At 41.8% G+C, this 19,373-nt stretch overlaps 1 protein-coding gene across 18 annotated transcripts in view; it reads left to right on the top strand.

Annotated features, from left to right (window-relative positions):
* The window catches only part of LRRFIP2 (LRR binding FLII interacting protein 2), a 113,681-nt gene that overhangs the window by 24,574 nt on the left and 69,734 nt on the right, over positions 1-19,373 (top strand). For all 18 annotated transcript variants that reach the window (XM_056129101.1, XM_056129099.1, XM_056129106.1 and 15 more), the window contains exon 2: positions 241-386. In XM_056129101.1, coding sequence (XP_055985076.1) covers positions 297-386 — 90 coding nt within the window. In that variant the 5' untranslated portion in view covers positions 241-296. The remainder of the gene's footprint in view (positions 1-240; positions 387-19,373) is intronic.

Genomic DNA, 19,373 nt, shown 5'->3' with positions numbered 1-19,373 from the left:
TTGTTTTGGGTACCAGCGATTGAACCTAGGGGTCTCATATATATGAGGCATACATTCTACCACTGAGCTATATCCTGGCCCCCTAAAATTTATTGGAAGAGTTGATAAGAAAATATTTGGTGACTAGTTTATATATAAATGCATGAATATAATTTTTTTAAATTAAGAAATTGTGTATGTGCACATTAAAGCTGCACAGAAAGAAAAATCCTAAATTTTCCTGTTTCTGTTTTATTTCAGGGCTGAAAACAGAGTTAAATCACTTTTTACAGTTAAAGAACTGTTAAGAAGACAACATGGGGACTCCTGGTTCTGGAAGAAAAAGGACCCCTGTGAAAGATCGATTTTCTGCAGAGGATGAAGCATTGAGTAACATAGCGAGAGAGGTGTGTCTGGAAACCCCTGTCAATACTGAGTAACACAGATGATTGAAATGTTGTAAAATAGTGGAATGAGAGAGAGAAAGACATTTGTTTATTCAGCAAGTTTCAGAATTCTTTTTATGAGAACGTTGATGTATCTTCTTTCTAAAGTGTTGCATTAGAATGAAATAGAGTTATCTCTTTCATTATCTCTTCAGTACATCTAAAATTAATACTTTTGTGGGTTGAGTTCTGGGTATGCATCCAAATGTATTGAAAGGGAAAATTATTCTCAGTATTAAAACTTAGGTAATTGGCGTGCTGAAGACATAGCTGTATTGTAAAAGTAGTGATTGGACTGTGTAGTCAGTATATCCTAGGAAGCACTGTATGAACATTGACAGAAGCTGGTTTTGTTTCATTTTGTTTTGTTTTGTTTTTGTGGTGGTGGTTATGGATCACACCCAGCTGTGGTCAGGGCTTGTTTCTGATTCTGCTCAGGGATCACTTCTGTCAGTGTTTAGGGAGCTTAATGTGGTGCTGGGAATTGAACCAGGACTAACCATGTGCAGGCAAGTGCCTCTATCTCTCTGACCTTAGGAAGCAATTCTTATTTGGGGTCTGTTCAGATTCAGTAGGATATTTGCTGTTTTCTGAATATATTGCAGTGAAATTTTTATGTTTAATTTTAAATCAGTAACAGCTTCTTGGAGCATTTTCAGTTTGTTCACAACTCAGAAGAGAGGAGAGAAAAAAATAAGGAAAGGGGTGTAACCTACTGCATGGCTGGCAACACTTCCTATTGCATTGGAAATTTAAGATGATTCATAGCTGTGATTTCTTCTGTGGTGCCAATTTTGCTCAGATTCATTTGTAGCTACAGATCTGACCATAAAATAATCTGGTACAGGAATTTCCTACAGCATTATTTAGTTGCATTCTTCGATGAGAATTGTTCTCTCCATAACTTCCTTTCTGTTATTCTTAGTAAATAACTCATTTAGGACTGGTACTGTTTCCTTTTGACAGATTACACAGTCTTTTTATTCCCCGTCCAGCTCACTTTTATGTTTTGCCTCTTATAATCTGCTTAGATTCAGAATTAGAAGTCAAATTCTGTGGGAGGATATTTACAGTTATTAAAAAAAAAACACCAACAATCCCAGAATAAACCTCTGATGATAAAATTATGCTACTGCTTTAGCAAAATTAGCAAAATTAGAGTTTTTAGATAAATAGATGAAAGATATTTAAAATTAAAATAGTATATATTACCTTACTTTCTGGTCTGGAGTGATAGCACAGTGGGTAGGACATTTGTCTTGCATGCAGCCGACCTGGGTTCAATTCCTCTGCCCCTCTCAGAGAGCCCAGCAAACTACCGAGGGTATCCCACCCACACAGCAGAGCCTGGCAAGCTCCCTGTGGCATGTTCGATATTCCAAAAACAGTAACAAGTCTCACAATGGAGACGTTACTGGTGCCCCCTTGAGCAAATTGATGAAAAATGGGAGGACAGTGCTATAGTGCTACTTTACTTTCTAAACCTTAGGTATTTCTATGAGTTAAGCATTTTGGAAGCTACATGATTTTAGTTGAAAATTGGGACCATTCAAACTATTTACCCCCCAAATTAGAGGGATTCACCTGAATTATTTCTTTCTTTCTTTATTTTTTGGACAATACGTGGTGGTGCTAGGGAAGCAATATGAGGTACTGGGGTTCAAACCCTGATTTTGCATTGCTTGCAATTACAAGGCAATTGCTCTACCTGCCATACTATTTCTCCAGTCCCTCATTTGAATTATCAAAGAGAGAAAATGCCATCATCATCTAGATTCATTCTGTATTGTCACTAAGTTTTTTTTTTTTTTTTTTGCTTTTTGGGTCACACCTGGCAATGCACAGGGGTTATTCCTGGCTCTGCACTCAGGAATTACTCCTGGCGGTGCTCAGGGGACCATATGGAATGCTGGGAATTGAACCCGGATTGGCCGCGTGCAAGGCAAACGCCCTACCCGCTGTGTTATCATTCCAGCCCCGTCACTAAGTATTTTAACACACTCTCTCTCTCTCTCTCCTCTTTTTTTCCTTTTTGTTATATTTTGTTTTCAAAAGTTGGAAACATTCTAGCATCCAGCACTTGAATATTTATCATATGGCAAACACTATTTTAAGCATTTAAGATGCATTAATTTGGGGCTGGAGAGCTAGGTGCCCTCCTTGCATGCAGTCAACTGGGGTTTGTTCCCAGCATCCCATATGGTCCCCCAAATATTGCCAGGGATGAGCCCTAATGCAGAGCCCTGAGCATTGCTGGGTGTGGCTCCACTCCCTAACTCCCCAAAGAAAAGAAAAAAAAAGCATTAATTTGTTTAATTCTCATATAATTAATTGGCTTAATTTTTAGTTTTCATTTTATAGATGAAGAAAATAAATGTACGAAAAATATTTCCCTAAGGTCACATAGCTAGGAAGTAGCAGAACTTGGGTTCAGACACATGAAATCCAGTTTTCAAGTCTGAGCATTTATTTGTTTTGCTTTTGCACCACGGTTAGTGGTGTTCAGGGATGCACTCAGTTATGTGCTTGTAAGTTGCTCCCACTGGTTCTTGGAAGACAGTGTGGTGCCAGGGATTGAAACCAAGCCTGCAGAGCTCATGCCTATGAGCCTCTTCTCTTGACTCACATTAAGCATTTAACTATATTTTGATATTGTTTCTCAGTCTTCAACTTCCCCATTAATCGCTTTTCTTTTTTCTTAAATTTTTATCATTATTTTTGGGGCCACACCTAGTGGTACTAAAAGATGGATAATTCACGATCACGATCATCGTGTTGTTCGTCGATTGCCTTGAGCAGGCCCCAGTAACGTCTATTCGTCCTATCCCTGAGATTTTAAAAAATGCCATATTCAAGGCTCTTTCATGGTTAGGAGAATGAGACCTATCATTGTTACTGGTATTTGGCATATTGGGTATGCCACGGGGAGTTTGCCAGACTCTGCCATGTGGGCAGGTTACATTCAGTAGCCTGCCAGTTTGTCCAAAGTAAGAATGAGATAATAAGATGTTACGCGGCCACATTTGCTGCGCTTCCGGGAGCTGGGTTTTATAGTCTCTGGTCTTGGCCGTTGATGGGATTACATGGCGCTGGGGGTCAGATGATGGGTGTGACCCCGTGCCTACTAGAAGATGGAAGGTCTGGGTGGAGGATGCTCAGCCCTGATCCAAGCAGGCTTGGAGATCTCAGCCCCAGGACCCGCATGCCTTTGTTCCTCTGTCGGTACCTTCATGCGTGTGGAGAGTGGTCTCAGCATGGTTGTGGCTGGTTCTGGAGGTCTTCGGCTGCCGGAGCTCTGTTTGGGGCGGGGAGGGAAACTCAACCCGTTCCCCTCGAAGGGGCCCCCGGCAAGGACAGCCAGGCGCGGGGTCAGGAGACTCTGTGCTGTTCTCTTCTGGGAGCTGGGTTTTATAGTCTCTGGGTCTTGGCCATTGATGGGATTACACGGCGCTGGCGGTCAGATGTGGGTGTGACCCCTGCCTATTTCATGTGTTTGGAGAGATTGATAAAGATTGATAATTGAGTGCATTAAAAAAAATCATGGTAAGGAGCCAGAGAAATAGTACAGTGGGTAGGGTGTTTGCTTTGCATAGGGCTGACACAGGTTCGATCCCTGGCATTCCATATACTCCTCTCGCCCCACAAAAATTTGTGGTAAAATGTAAATAACACAGAATTAATTATCTCAACTAATGTGTTGGGGGTGGGGAAGTGGGGGGAATGGTTCATACTGAATGGTACTCAGGGGACACTCCTGGCCATGCTTGGGGAACCATATGTGTGGTGCTGGAAATTGAAGCCTCATGCAAGGCAGGCATGCCTTGCCCCTGGTACTATCTATTTCTCGTAACCATTTTAAAGTGTACAGTTCTGTGATCTTAAGTACTGTCACATTTTTTTGCTGACATCAGCATCATCTGTCTCTAATACTTGTAAATCCCGGTTGCATTTTTGAAAGATACGGAAATGTGTAAAGCCTGTTTTGTGCAGGCAGGAATGTGGATGGATCTGAAAGTCCTGGCATGCCCATGACAGGCATGTTACTGGTTTTCTATGGGAGCAGAGGCTGTCAAGAGCAGCAGATGTCTAAAGAGATTGCCACCTAGTCCTTCAGGGCATCTGAAGAACAATCTGGATGCTTACTTCTTTTGTTTTTATTTTTAGGTCACACCAGCAGTGTTTAGGACTTATTCCTGACCTTATGCTAAGGGATCACTCCTGGTAGTGTTTGAGGGACCACATGGGGTGCTAGGTATCAAACATTGGTTAACTGTGTGCCAGGCAAGTGCCCTATACACTGTACTATTGGCTCTCGGATGCTTACTTTTGGTGCAGGAAAAATGCACTTGGAAAATTCATTACCTAAATGCAGAGAGCATACCAAATTGTTGACTCTTGGCATCTAGACCACAGAATCCGAAGGATGAGGGTCTAAAGAAACTTTCATGACTGCAGAATTTACATGTGAACATATTGGATACACAAGCCTATTTGTAATAATGAGATAGAAAGGAAGCTTTATACCTCATTAATATTTGTGGCTGCTAGAAATTTTGAGTCTCTAACAGCTTTGAGATAAATTTTGCATAACATAACTTTTCCATTCAGAGCATAAAATTGAAATGTTTTGAATATATGACACTATTAATTTTCTATAGTTGTGATTTTATATATAACTATATTTTATACTAAACAAAACTTGTCATTACATACAGTAAAATTTGCCATTTTAGTCATTGTTAAGGATAGTTAAGGGAATTATCACCCAATAAATTACTATATAAATATTGAACAATAGTTCCCTCATATCTTCCTATTGAGCCCCAATTAACCTCTGAACTACTTTGTCTCTATTTGTTTTGTTTGACATATTTCATAAGGGTGAGATCATACAAAGTTTTTCTTTTATGAATTATTTTACTCAGCACATGTGTCTTTAAGATTCTTTCATGTTGGAGCACATGTGTGATTTTATATTGTTACTTTTTATGTATGGCATTCACAGATAGTCCCTTCCTCATATTTATTTTCCCTAATAGAGTCAGAATCATTTCTCTCATTTTAAATAACCTCATTCTTTTTTATGTGGAGGAGTGATAACTCTCCTCACCCCCAAATTCTTTTTCTTCTTTTTATTTTTGTTTTTGGGCCACACCTACTGGTACTTAAGGCTCACTTCTGGAGGGGCTCAGGGGACCAAATGGGATACAGGGTTCAGGCTCAGATCAGCCACATGCAAGGCAAGTGCTCATCCCACTCTACTATTACTCTATCCCCAGAATTATTTTATCTAAATTCTTTTTTATTTTCTTAGTAGTGATACACAGAAAATTATAAAAGATTGTGAATTGTATAATTCTTGATGTTCTAATCTTCATCATTTCTGTGATACCAGAATTTGGAGCAAAAGTTGAAACAGCAGAGTGTCATTAACGAAACACTGTTGACAACCCTTCTCTCTGCTCACATATTTCTGTGAAAACTCTGACTCATATGTGTTCCTTTGGGTAAGGTATATTTATCCAGAGTTTGAATTTTCCAGATCAATATCCAGTTGACCCAGAGGTTCAGTTTTTCATGCTATTTTATAGATTATGATTTATATCTCTTCTAATAGAATCTGTGATCTTAAATTTGCTCTTGTTTCAAACTAATACTGTGCTGTCAGAAAGGTTTAAATAAAAGTTTGACAGAGGAAAATAGGTAAAAATACGTAGTCATTCTTTTCTTCTTCCTTTGGTTTTTGAGCCACACTCCTCAATGTTGTGGAACTTCTCCTGACTCAGAGCTCAGGGGTCACTCCTGGTGTTATTCAGGGATTCATATGGTGCAAGGGAATGAACCTGGTTCTCCTGCATGCATAGCTTGTGCTGCAACCCCAGCCCTTCATAGATTTTTTTACTGGGTCTATTTCCTCTTGCTCAGGGACCACACCCAGTGGTGCTGAGGATGGGGCATGTGAGACCAGAGGGCACACTGAGCACTGACGTGCTGGTCTTGTGCTTTACCACTTGATCCATCTTTCTGGCTCCTAAAACTATTGGATCTTATCTCGTACAGATTGGTATTTGTACTTAGAAAAACAATCCAGATTAGGTCTTCAGCTACTTCAAAAGCTTAAAAAAAGTGGTTAAATACAGTTACATTACATGATCTAATTAAAAAACTGGTACCTAAGATTGTCTCCTAAAGGAAGTTGCTAGGAAATTGAGTAATGATTTTTGTTTGTTAATTTGGAAACCATAGAAACACAATAAATATTATGTCTCTTAATTTGTCTTTCAATGTTCTCTTGGCATGAGTGCCACGGAAGAATAAACAAAGTCAAACACTGTAAACTCTATGAGCCTTAGCTACCTGAATTAGTCATTTTTCTTGAATGTTTCATGTTCTAGAATTTTTGTGTTGCTGTAAAGGTTTAGATTATGCCTTATTTTTCTTACTCATGATACTTACGGGTTTTTTATAACAGATGTACTTGCTTTCCAGTAACTCTAGACTTGGTTCAGTTCAGTGAGTGCATTTCTTTCAGATTATAAAGTTTTAGTATGATTCCCTTTAAAACTGTTGGATGATCACAGTAGAACAAAAGTTTTTTGGTGGGGGATAGAGGGCTCCCAAATGGAGCTCAGTGGACTGGCCTAGGGCACCACTAACAATTCTTGCCTAACCCGATCCGTGTGTCAGTGCAAGAGCCAGAGGAAGGGATGTTGCTTGGGCCTGCAGTGCTGGGGATACCTGGGCTACCCTGGAGATGCTGGAGTGCCTTCAGGGCTGTGCCTAGTGGTTCTGGGGTGCCATGTAGTGCCAGGAATTGAATCCCAGTCAGGTCAGTGCTAGGACTGCTGTACCATCTCCTAGCTCCTGGACAAAAGTTTTAAAGCTGGAGGGTTCCCCTGGAGGGTTATTTATTTTTGACATTTTATTTATTTTTACAAAGTTGTTCATGATGATTAACTACAGACATTCAATATTCCAACACCAATCCCACTACCATTTATTTTCAATTTTCCCAGCCACTCCTTAAGCCTGCCTCTATAACAGGCCCTCAGTAAGTTATTTTTATATTGCTTATAATAATATGCTAAAAGAATGATCAAAAATGTTTCCTTAGAAAAAAGTTAATGAAGATTGTGGTATCTCACCATGGAGCCATTAAGCCCTGTATAAGAGATTACTAAGATGTTGTTACAGGTTAAACTATGTGTGTTTATATTTTGTTAATTGAGATTGGTTGCCTTCTATATTACATCCCCTCCAATCTGGTGTGCTACTCCTATTTTATGAGTGTTGTAGAGTTTGTGTTGTTGCGTGGCCATGTGCTGTAGGAAGTTCAAAAATTTTTATGTGGTGATACAGCTGATGTTAAATTTTTAAATGGGTAGTAGCTTTGGGGTGTGTGTGTGTGTGTGTGTGTGTGTGTGTGTGTGTATGTGTGTGTGTGCTTTTGGAAGTACAGGGAAATAGGTGGAGGTAGCCAGTTGGGTAGCAGCTTTGGGGTATATGTGTGTGTGTGTATGCGCGCGCATTATGTGCTTCTGGAAATACAGGGAGATGGGGGGAGGTAGCCTATCTCGGACTCCATGAAAGCCTGGAGATTTCAGTCCCCAGACCCATGTGTGAGTTTTTCAATTGATTCATTTCTGGATGAGGCTCGTCCTGAGCAGTGGAGTCTGACCAGGAGCATGGAAGCAGTTGTGGAGTATGGATGTTTTCGGTCGCCAGGGTTCTGTTTGAACAAGTGCTGGACTCACCTGCTCCCCTCCAGAATGCCTCAGACAACTCAGCCTTGCGTGGGGTTTGGAAGAATCTCTGCAACTTGTTGGTCTCTGTTGAGATTTATTTATGAGCCCCTGGATTATGGCCAGTGAGTGAGCTCACTTGGTGCCCAAGGTGGCTCATGGTTGTGACTGTTGGGGCTTTTGGAAGTTAAGAGAGTTGGGGGGTGTGGGGTTTGGAAGAATCTCTGCAACTTGTTGGTCTCTTTTGAGATTTATTTATGAGCTCCTGGATCATGGCCAGTGAGTGACCTCACTTGGTGCCCAAGATGGCTCATGCATGTGACTGCTGGGGCTTTTGGAAGTAATGAGAGTTGGGGGGGAGGTAGTCCATCCTTGACCCTCTGAAAGCTTGGAGATTTCAGTCACAAACCCTATATACTTGAGTTTTTCAACATTAATTTCTGGATGAGGCTTCTCCCAAGCAGTGGAGTTTGGCCAGTGTCATGGCAGCAGTTGTGGAGCGTGGAGGTTTTTGGCAGCCAGGGCTCTGTTTACGCTGGTGCTGGGCTCATGTGCACCCCTCTGGGGAGGCTTCCTTTCTTTTACAGGCATTCAAATATGCATTTTTATTTGCTGCTGTTTTTAAAGATCCTAAATACAGAAAGATTTTGATAATATCTTAGAGCGAACCCATAAAGAATTCTGTAAAGAGGTCAGAAAGTTGAGGAAAACTAGAGAGACTAGTCAAGAGATGAGAGTGAGAAGAAGGAAGGATGGTCAGTGATATTGGAAGCCCAGAAAGGACAAGTGAGATAAGAAGGGGAAAATTCATTTTAGTTTGATAGAGGTCTTTAGTGACTTTTGCATGAACAGTTTCAGCAAAGTGATTTGGGCATATGCTGAAGTGTTAGTCATATGAAGAGAGTGAAAAGTTGAGGGAGATGACAGAAAAGTTGACTGTTAAGAGAAGACAAGGCAGAACTAAGCCAGGATGGGGTGTACTGGTGTACTGTTAGGTTGCTTTTTCTTTTTTGAAGCTGGAAGAGACTTTGAGCTTGCTTTTTGTAAGACCAAGTTTGATAGGGGAGAGAGTGAACACAAAGAAGAGAGATCAGACTTTGGGAGTCTGGGGACATTTGAGTTTGCGTTGTAATATGAAAGAGTATATGTTTGTTGGAGAGTTAAGAAATACACACACACATATATATATATAACATACATAAATACATATTAATTTAACTTGTTAACTCTCTTGTGTTTGAATCTTAGGTTGATGATGTTCAAATTAAAAAAATACATATATGAACAGGGTCTAGGAGGCAGTACAATGGTTAGGGAACATTCACCTGACCCAGGTTTGATTTCCAGTATCATATGGTCCCCCAAGTATTGCCAGGTGCAACCCTGGGAGCTCCTGAGCACCACTGAGTGTGACTGTGGAGTGCCTCTCCTCCCCACCCCAACTTGCAGGGTGGCCCAGGTATCTGCAGCACCATAGGATCTGAGCAGCTCACATACTCACTCTGGCACTGAACTATTGGTGGGAATCTCCAGTGGATGTTCAGGCCTCTTGGGAGTCCACCACCTCAAAAACAGTTTTGCCTTTAAAAACATTTAAAATAATACTCCCAAGTGCAGTTTGCTTTGTGAATTGTATTCCAAGCTGTGAGCATTGTCCAGCAGATGAAAAATTCATAGTAGGATTAAACTCTGTTGAATTTCTTATTTAGAAATCCTCTGATAGCCACAGCAAGCTAATTTTAGCCTGTGATTGTTTTGTTTTGGGGCCACACCCAGTGGTAGGCAGGACTTACTCCTGGTTCTGTGCTCAGGGATCACTCCTGGTGGGCTGTACCTGGTGGGTTCAGCCCCCTTAGCCTGGTTTATTAATCCAAAACAGTAATACATTTCAGATCGAAAATCAGAAAGCATAAGGATTCTTCTGGGTGAAAAGAAGTATTCTTCTCAAATTCTGGGAATTTTGAGGTACATTATATATCATTGTAACTTTACTTTGGGGTGTGTTTCTGGCAGATTAATTTTTTTTTCTTTTTTGGGTCACACCCAGCATTGCACAGGGGTTATTTCTGGCTCATGCACTCACGAATTTCTCCTGGCGGTGCTTGGGGGACCATATGGGTTGCCGGGAATCGAACCCAGGTCGGCCGCGTTCAAGGCAAACGTCCTACCTGCTGTGCTATCCCTCCAGCTCCTAAATTTTTTGTTTTTGTTTTTGGGCCACACCTGCTGGTGCTCCAAGCTTACTTCTGGCTTTGTGCTCAGGGGTCACTCTTAGCAGTGAGTGGGGGCAGGGTGGTGGCATGCATGAATTTCCGGAGATCAGAAAAGAGCCAGCCTGGTAAAGCATGACAGTGCTTTACCTTTTGTACTAGCTCTAGACAGATTAATTGAACAGTGTGTAGTATGTGATAGCCAGGATGGGAAGAATTTTGGGATAGTGAAAGTGAAATTAAAACTAGGAAGTGAAGTATTCTAGGTGAAAGTTGTTGCTAAGAGTCTGTTAGGAAGAGGAGAGGGAGTCTGTTGGAGTAGAAATTTAAGGCTAGATTCAAAGATGATTTTGTTTTTTAGTAGTAGGCCTAAGACCTTGGGCTTTGAAAAAATGTGACAAACATTAATTTTCTGGAGATTGGAACAAAGTGCTGCAAAGCATATACACTGGGGAACAGGAAGTTGGTTTTTTTCATTTTGGGGCCACACCCAGCTCTTGCTTAGGTCTTATTCCTGACTCTGTTCCGGGATCACTCCTATATAGTTCAGAGGGACCATCTGTGGTGCCATGGATCAAACTTGGGTTGGTTGTGCGCAAGGCAAGTACTATAAGCCCTGTGCTTCCCTGTGCTGCCTCTCAGGCCCCAAGAAGTTGCTTTTTTATTTTTTCTAATGGGAGAGCCACAAATAGCCAGAAATGTAACTTTTGGTTTTCTGTACTTGCTATATTGAATAATCCTAATTGGCTGATAGCTAAAAGTTTGCAGTGTAAGACTAAAGGCAGCAAAAAAGGGGACGATTCTGTAAATGAGAGGTAAAACTGGTCAAAATAGAAAGCCAGAAAGTATTCTGTGTTTCTTTTCGCAGTAAATGGTGGATCTGTACTGAACTAAAAATCCTTGGTTGTGCTCAGAGTATTATTCTATGATTTGTCTAGGTCTGTGCTTTTATACTGTGGGCATAAAGATGTTGGTAGTGGTACTGTGATTGAGTTCTTACCTGGACTAAAACTCATTTGGTTGTGGATATGAGCTCTAACACTTGCTGGCCAGGGACAATTACTTGAATTGTTCCTCGGAACATGCGATAAAAGAGGTGTCCGAGGTGTCGGTGTCCTTGTCAACACAAACTTGGCCATTAGCATTGATTCATTTGAATGCCTAACAACCCGAATTGGACGATTACATTTGAATAGATGTGGCTCACTGCCTGCAGTTTCTATCTTCGTTGTCTATGCACCAACATCTCATTATGATGAAAGAGAAATCGAGAAGTTCTACATGGAGCTGGAGAAGTTCTATAGAGAAGACCACACCTTCTACAAGATCATTGTGGGTGATTTTAATGCCAAGATAGGACCAAGAAGATCAGCTGAAGAACTTCACATCGGGACCCATGGCCTAGAATGGAACGAACAGGGTGAGAGACTGAGTTCATCATGTTGACCAGGATCATCCATGGTAACTCACAGTTCCAGAAGGCAGAATCTAAACATTGGACATGGGAGTCTCCCGGTGGACGATTCCACAACGAAATAGACCACATCATATTCAATCGACGGTTTTGCCTGACTGATGTCGCTGTTGTCCCAAAATTTCGAACGGGATCGGACTACTGTCTCCTTCGTGCAAAATTCTGCTTCACAGAGCGGGGAGAATGGGCTGCAAAGTTCAAAAAGAGAACTCCCAGAATGACCACCAACTGGGAACTCTTTGGCACTATTGCGGCAACATGGGAAGATGCCATTGTTGACAACATTGACGAGGAATACGATCGACTGGTTCAGCACCTCCATGAATGTGCGAGGAACGCCAAGAGAGAGATAGCCACAAAAAATCGCCTATCTTCGAAAACTCTTGAGCTAATTCGCCAGCGTGGTTTGGCGCATGCCTCAGGCAACCGCAAGCTAACATCAGAGCTCGCAAAGCAGTGCAGAGATGCGATCAAGGAAGACCTCAGAGAGAGAAGAGCAGAAGTACTGGTAGATGCGGCAGAAGCTGGGAAAAGTATTCATAACGCCCGCCTGTCCTTCACCAACTATAAGACCAAGATGACTGCCCTCCGACGTCCTGATGGATCCATCACATCCTCCAGAACGGCAATGGAGAAGATTATCTATGACTTCTACTCAAATCTCTTCGATAGCCATGTCCACTTGCCGACATACCAAATTCCACAGGATGGATATGTCGTTCCCAACGTTCTCCCTTCCGAAATCCGACACGCCATTTCGTCGGTAAAGAAACAAACAGCACCCGGCCCAGACAAGGTCAGACCTGAACACCTGAAGAATCTGCCGTCAGTACTCATCAATACACTGGCTCGGCTCTTCACTCGCTACCTGTCTGAATGCAGGTTCCGTCTCAATGGAAAACCAGCAGGACCGTACTACTGTTCAAGAAGGGAGACATCCATGACATTGGCAACTATCGCCCGATCTGCCTATTGTCTGTCATCTACAAGTTGTTCACTCGAGTCATCCTGAATAGGATTGGCAGAACACTAGATGAAGGACAACCATGCGAGCAAGCCGGGTTCCGCAAAGGATTCAGCACCATCGACCATATCCACACGATAACCAAGCTCATTGAGGTTTCTTGGGAGTTCAAGATGCCGCTCTTCTTAATGTTCATTGATTTAAAGAAGGCCTTTGATTCTGTTGAGATGGAAGCGGTCATTGAAGCCCTAGCCAATCAGGGCATTCAAGCCCAATACATCAAGATCCTCCGTGAGCTGTATTGCGGATTCACTACCAGGATCTCCCCATTCTACAAAGAAGTGATCGTTGATGTCAAGAGAGGGGTGTGGCAGGGTGATACCATTTCACCGAAGCTCTTCAGTGCCACCCTCGAGAACATCATGCGACGACTGGAATGGGAAGGAATGGGACTGAAGATAGATGGTCGGCAACTACACCACCTCCGCTTTGCTGATGACATTGTTTTAATAACACCAAACATCAGCCAAGCGGCACAAATGCTGGCCGACTTTGACCGTGAGTGTGGAAAGGTAGGACTACAGCTGAAACTTATGAAGACAATCACGATCACGATCACGACCACCCTGTTGTTCGTCTATTGCCTCGAGCAGGTGCCAGTAACGTCTTCTTCGTCCTAGCCCTGAGATTTTTTTTTTAAAAGTGCCATATTCAAGGCTTTTTCAGGGTTAGGAGAATGAGACCCATCATTGTTACTGGTATTTGGCATATTGGGTATACCACGGGGAGTTTGCCAGACTCTGCTGTGTGGGCAGGTTACATTTGGTAGCCTGCCAGTTTGTCCAAAGTAGGAATGTTTATGAGAAACAGCCTCGTTCCTGATGCCCCATTCGCTCTCAATGGAACGACCATCTCCGAATGCAACAGCTGTGTGTACCTAGGTCGAGAAGTCAACATGACCAATGACCTGGCACCCGAGCTGCGCAGGAGGAAGAGAGCGGCTTGGAACGCCTTCAAGAACGTCGAAGAAATAGCTAAGAGGACGAAGAACCTCCGGCACCGGGCACATCTCTTTGATTCCACTGTTCTTCCTGCATTAACATATGCCTCAGAGACCTGGGCCCTACGCAAACAAGATGGGAACATGAGGCTCTTCATGTTCCCAGAGCGAACAGATGCCATTGGGCTACACTAGCACGCGACAGGGACAAATGGAGACGTTACTGGTGCCTGCTCGAGCAAATCGACGACTAATGGGAAGTTAAGTGATTAAGTGATTAAGTGATGATTCATGAGATTTTTGTGAATGAAAGGAAAATAAACAACTAACAATGCTAGGTAAGTGCTCACACAGTGCTAGTTGTGAAATGTAAGGTCTCCTTTCTGGCCTTCTTCAAAGCTTGAAGTTTTATTTGATTCTGAGGAGATTATTCTGGTAATACTGTTATAATTTTATAGATACTAAGTACAAAGATAAAATTCCCACTTGAAAGAAGTAATACAGTTTGAATTGTATTCTGTTATTTTGTCATAAATGTAGTCATTATTTTTCACATATGTTTCTTGGAACATGGTTCTTGAATAATTATTTAGGCATTATTTAATTAAGTGCTTAGGTAAATCTGAGAGGTGATTCATTTTATTTTTCACTTGGAGATTTATCATGCTGGCTGTTACAGATTTTTAAAAAAATGTTTACCCAGAATTTTTCCAGACTTACTATAAGATTCTGTTTCTCTCAATTAAATGTAACATTTTGTGTTTTGGAATTTTATATCTATTGAAAGTTTTGAAAATTGAGAACTAATTTAGTTACCAAAAGAATCACTATTTAAAAGTATGTTGTCTAACTATAGACCGAACATGATTGCCACTCAATGCTTCTTTTGCAAACCACATCACCGAAAAGGAGAGAGGGGACAAAAGGGAATTTCCTGCCACGGAGGCAGGATGGAATGGGGGGTATGGGGGGGTGGGAGGGATACTGGAATCAGTGGTGGTGGAAAATGGGCACTGGTTGAGGGATGGGTACTCGATCATTGTATAATTGAAACCCAAGCACAAAAATTTATAAGTCTACAACTGTACATCATGGTGTTTCACTAATAAAAAAAAAGTATACTGTCTTAGCGGTGTTTATTGGAAGGGTACAGGACTATCAACAGTAGTTTCTTATCGGAGCCATACCCAGCAGTGTGGCTTCTCCCAGCAGGATTGACTGGGGTCAGGCCTCATGCCTTGATGCACCAGCACAGAGGTACTGGGGACCACTGGGGTTGCCCCAGCGGTAATGGTGAGGTCAGATGGTGTCAGGGATCAAACTTCAAACTCAGCACTTTGTACCTGTGAAACATTGTGCTATCTTTCTCCTTCCTTCCTTCCTTCCTTCCTTCCTTCCTTCCTTCCTTCCTTCCTTCCTTCCTTCCTTCCTTCCTTTTTTTGTGGGAGAAGTACAACCCACCTATGCTCAGAGATCATTCCTGGATGGGATTCAGAGGACCATATTTGGTGCTGGGATTCAACCAGTGTTGGCTGTATACAGGCAAGCACCCTACTCACTGTATCTCTCAGACCCCTTCTGCCACTTTTATAATTGTGGAATATTCATTGGCCCAAAAAGGAACTTGAGGTTAGCAGTCACCCTTTCTGTCCCTTGCCCCAACCCCTGAAAACCAGTAATCAGTTTCTGTCTTTGGATTTGCCTCTTCTAGGCATTTCTGATAAATTGAATTATGCAGTGTGACCTTTTCTGTGGGCCACTTTCACTGATGTAATGTTTTTAAGATTCATCTCTGTGATAGCATTTATCAATATTTCTTTCATTTTTATGACAGTAGTTCATTGAATGAATAATACTGCATTTTAAAAAATTCAGCTGATGGCACCAGGAGGATTACTCCATAACTTAGAGGCCAGCCGGGTATCCTAGAGGAAAGGGCAGTTCAGATAGAGAAGGGAGCACCAAATAAAGGATGTTTGGAGGATCCTCCCAGGAGGGGAGATGCATGTCGAAAGTGGACTATGGACTGAACATGTTTGCCACTCAATGCCTCTTTTGCAGACCACAACACCCAAAAGGAGAGAGAGAACACAGGGGATTGCCCTGCCACAGAGACAGGGGGGATGGGGGGATGGGGGTGGGAGGGATATTATCCATGGTGGTGGAAAATGGGCACTGGTGGAGGGATGGGTATCTGATCATTGTATAATTGAAACCAAAGCACAAAAAATTGTAAATCTACAACTGTAAAAAAAAATAAAATAATATGGCGGCAAAAAAAAAATTCAGCTGATGAACATTTGGGTTTCCTTTTTTGTGAATATTGATGCTATGTTCATTACTGTATAAGTTTTAATTTCACTGTAAAGAAATGAAATGAATTCCCCATCTAAGAGGTAGTTGTTGGGTGTTATGGTCTAAGTGTAATGTTTTGAGGGATTGCTAAACTATTTTCTGTAGTGGTCATACCAATTTTCATTTTCAGCAGCGATTTATAAGGACCTGATATCTCTATATTCTAGTCAGAATTAGTTATTTTTAGTTAACTTTTGTTGTCGTTTAATTCTAGTCATATTGGTGTATGTATGTATGGTGTAAAGTGGTTTATCAATTTTTTTAAATTTTCATTTTCCTAATTATTTATGATATTGATTGCATCTTATGGCTTATTGGTTGTTTGCATATCTTTAAAAAATAATCATTATTGGAGCCACATTCATCAGTGCTAAGCCCTAAGCACTAACCGTGTGCTATCTCTCTGGCCCTTGATTTGTTTTATGTCCTTCGGGCCTGTGTGGAGTCAGGCAGGTGCTCTATAACCCCTATTTGTGTATCTTCTTTAGAGAAATTTCTGTTCAAATCCTTTACCCAATAAAAATGAAGTCACTTTGTTTTTTTTTTAAATTGCATGTTATTTTGCTTTGTTTTCTTAAATTCTAGAAGAATGTAATACAGGATTCTGGTGGTAAAGGAAAAGTCCCTAATGGAGTAGGGACTTTATATAGTTTATAGCTTTTCCTTGAAGTTTTTAATGATTGTTATATGATTTCTAATTTTTGGCTAAGTGATAAGGTGCACAGCCTTGTAAAAACAGATTTATATTTTCAGGGGGTGATTAATATCCATGGTTTAAAAAAAATTGTCCAGGAGCCAGAGAGATAGCATACAGATTACAGTGCTTGCCTTGCATGCATCCTGCCCTTGCACTGGCCTTTCCTTCCTTGCACTGGCTAGGGCTCACTCCTTTGCATGGAGCTAGGAATAGACTGTGAGCCCCTCTGGGTGTGGTGGATTCCCCATCTCCCTACAAGCTTGATTGTGGTGCTCACCGGGGCCCCTCTCCAGACTGGGCTTGCACACTTAGCTTTGGGATTTCCTTGGGGTTGTGCACTTTAATCTGGTGCTTGCTCATGGACTTGCAGGGGTTGACACATGGTTCTTCAGCTCTGTATTTGCACACTTCTATTTGTAGTGCTCTCAGGCCACTCTCATGGCCATGAGGCTTGCACATCCAAGCTGTGGTTATCATGCACCTGCATGCCACAGCTGCACTCTGTTTTGGCACCCGGAGTTCCAGACAGCAGAGTAGCAGGGACCAGCCTCCAGAGTCTGTAAACACTCCACGGGGTGATCAGTGGCCTGGGGGGCCCTTTTGGCAACTCTTGGCTCAGTGTGGTGTTGCCAGGGCTGTGCAGTCAGGCATGAGCAGGCCACTCTTCTAGTGCAAGAGCTTCTTTATTTTGGGGTGTTACCATTCCCATTACTAGGGAGATTGAATATTCATACCTGTTCAGTTTTAGATGGTGTCCTTTAATCATCCTTACTGTGCTGAGAATTTCAAAGCATGATGATCAGGATCATAGTTAGAAATCTGTTTCTTGTCTTCACAAGTACCTTTAAAACCTGAATTTCTAGTTTTGAAATTTTCTTAGTAACTTTAAGAGTTTGTATCATTGTCAACCTAGACTTTATAAGTACTTAAATGATTCAGGCTATTTAATATATCTGATTTTATGGGGTAGGTTTTCTTTCTTTCTTTCTTTCTTTCTTTCTTTCTTTCTTTCTTTCTTTCTTTTTTGCTGAGGGAGATTTAGGTTATACCAGCAGAGCTCAGGGATAACTCCTAACTCTGCTCAGACATAATTCACCGTGATGCTCAAGGGACTGTATGTGGTGCAGGAGACCAAAGCTGGTCAGGTGAGGGAAGTGCCTTAACCGTGTACTATCTCTCTGGCTCTTGATTTGTGTTATGTCCTTTCAAATTTGCTACTGTGGTAAAATATACACCAGTGTGACAATTTCAAGCATTTTAAGGATATAATATGGTATTCTTAAGATACTTACCTATTGCTTACTATTAACACCACTGTTGCCAGAAAACTTTCTCATCATGTAGTGAAACTCTGTGCCCTTTAATAATTCATTTCTTCTCATACCCCACCTAGTCCTTGAAAACCAGTATTCTGCTTTTTGTTGCCATGACTGTTCTTATACTTCCCAAATCATAGCATGTTTATTTTTATTGTCTGCATTACTTCATTTAGTGTGATGTTTTTCCATGTCTTTCAGATCCTCCCATGTTGTAGCATGTGTCACAATTTCCTTCCTCTTTAAGGCTGGGTATTTGTCCGTCATTTGTCTGTAATACATTGTATTGGACATTTTAGTTGTTTCCAGCTTTGGGCCATTTAGAATTATGCTGCTCTGAGCATTGTTGGTATAAACATACCTGTTTTGAATCTCTGATTTAACTTTTTTTTTTTGTTTATCCAGAAGTAGTAAATTATTTGGGCAGATGGTCATTCTGTTTATTCTTTTTTTCTTGTCTTTTTTGCCTCTCAATGCATGGGGGCCACTCCCTGTGATTCTCAGACAGCCGAGCTGGCAGCTCAATGCGGAAGGCTCAAGAATGTGATGCTGCTTAGCTCTGGTGCCTCAGTGATTACCAGGGCCACCCAGGCAGTGCTTAGGGACCTCCAGGGCTGCATCCAGTGATGCTTGGGGACCATTTCCCAAGTGCCAAGTACTAAACCAGGGTCAGCCACATTCAAGGCCTTAAGCCCTATATAACCTCTCTGGTTCTTGTTTAATTTCTGAGCCAATTTTGTTTTGAATTTTATTGAATCTTAGTGTATCCCATTGATTTTACACATGTGAAGAGACATTAAAAGGTAGGATTTTTGGGTCTGGAGTGATAGTATAGTGAGTAGGTGCTTACCTTGTACTTGGCCAACCTGGGTTTGACCTCCATCATTCCATATGGTCTCCTGAACACTGCCAGGAGTGATCTTTGAACGTAGAACCAGGAGTAACTCCTGAGCACTGCCTGGTGTGCCCAAACAAAAACAAAAGAATAGGAGGAGGAGTCTTGCATATGAGCACAGCTGGGTGTATGCTGAAGATCACACACTTTGTTGTGTCAGGATGTCTCAGGCAGAGCTGCTGAGAGCTGCAGAGACCACCCTTTGCATATGAAGGTGGCACTGGGGATCAAACTCAATTTCCTGCTCACAAGGCAGGCACTCTTGTCACAGAGCCACCCCCTGTGCCCCTTAAAC

Source organism: Sorex fumeus, unplaced genomic scaffold, assembly GCF_029834395.1.
Source record: "Sorex fumeus unplaced genomic scaffold, SorFum_2.1 ptg000072l, whole genome shotgun sequence".
NCBI lineage: Eukaryota > Metazoa > Chordata > Mammalia > Eulipotyphla > Soricidae > Sorex > Sorex fumeus.
Note: the sequence above shows the minus strand (reverse complement) of the source record. Positions and strands in the feature narration are given on the sequence as shown.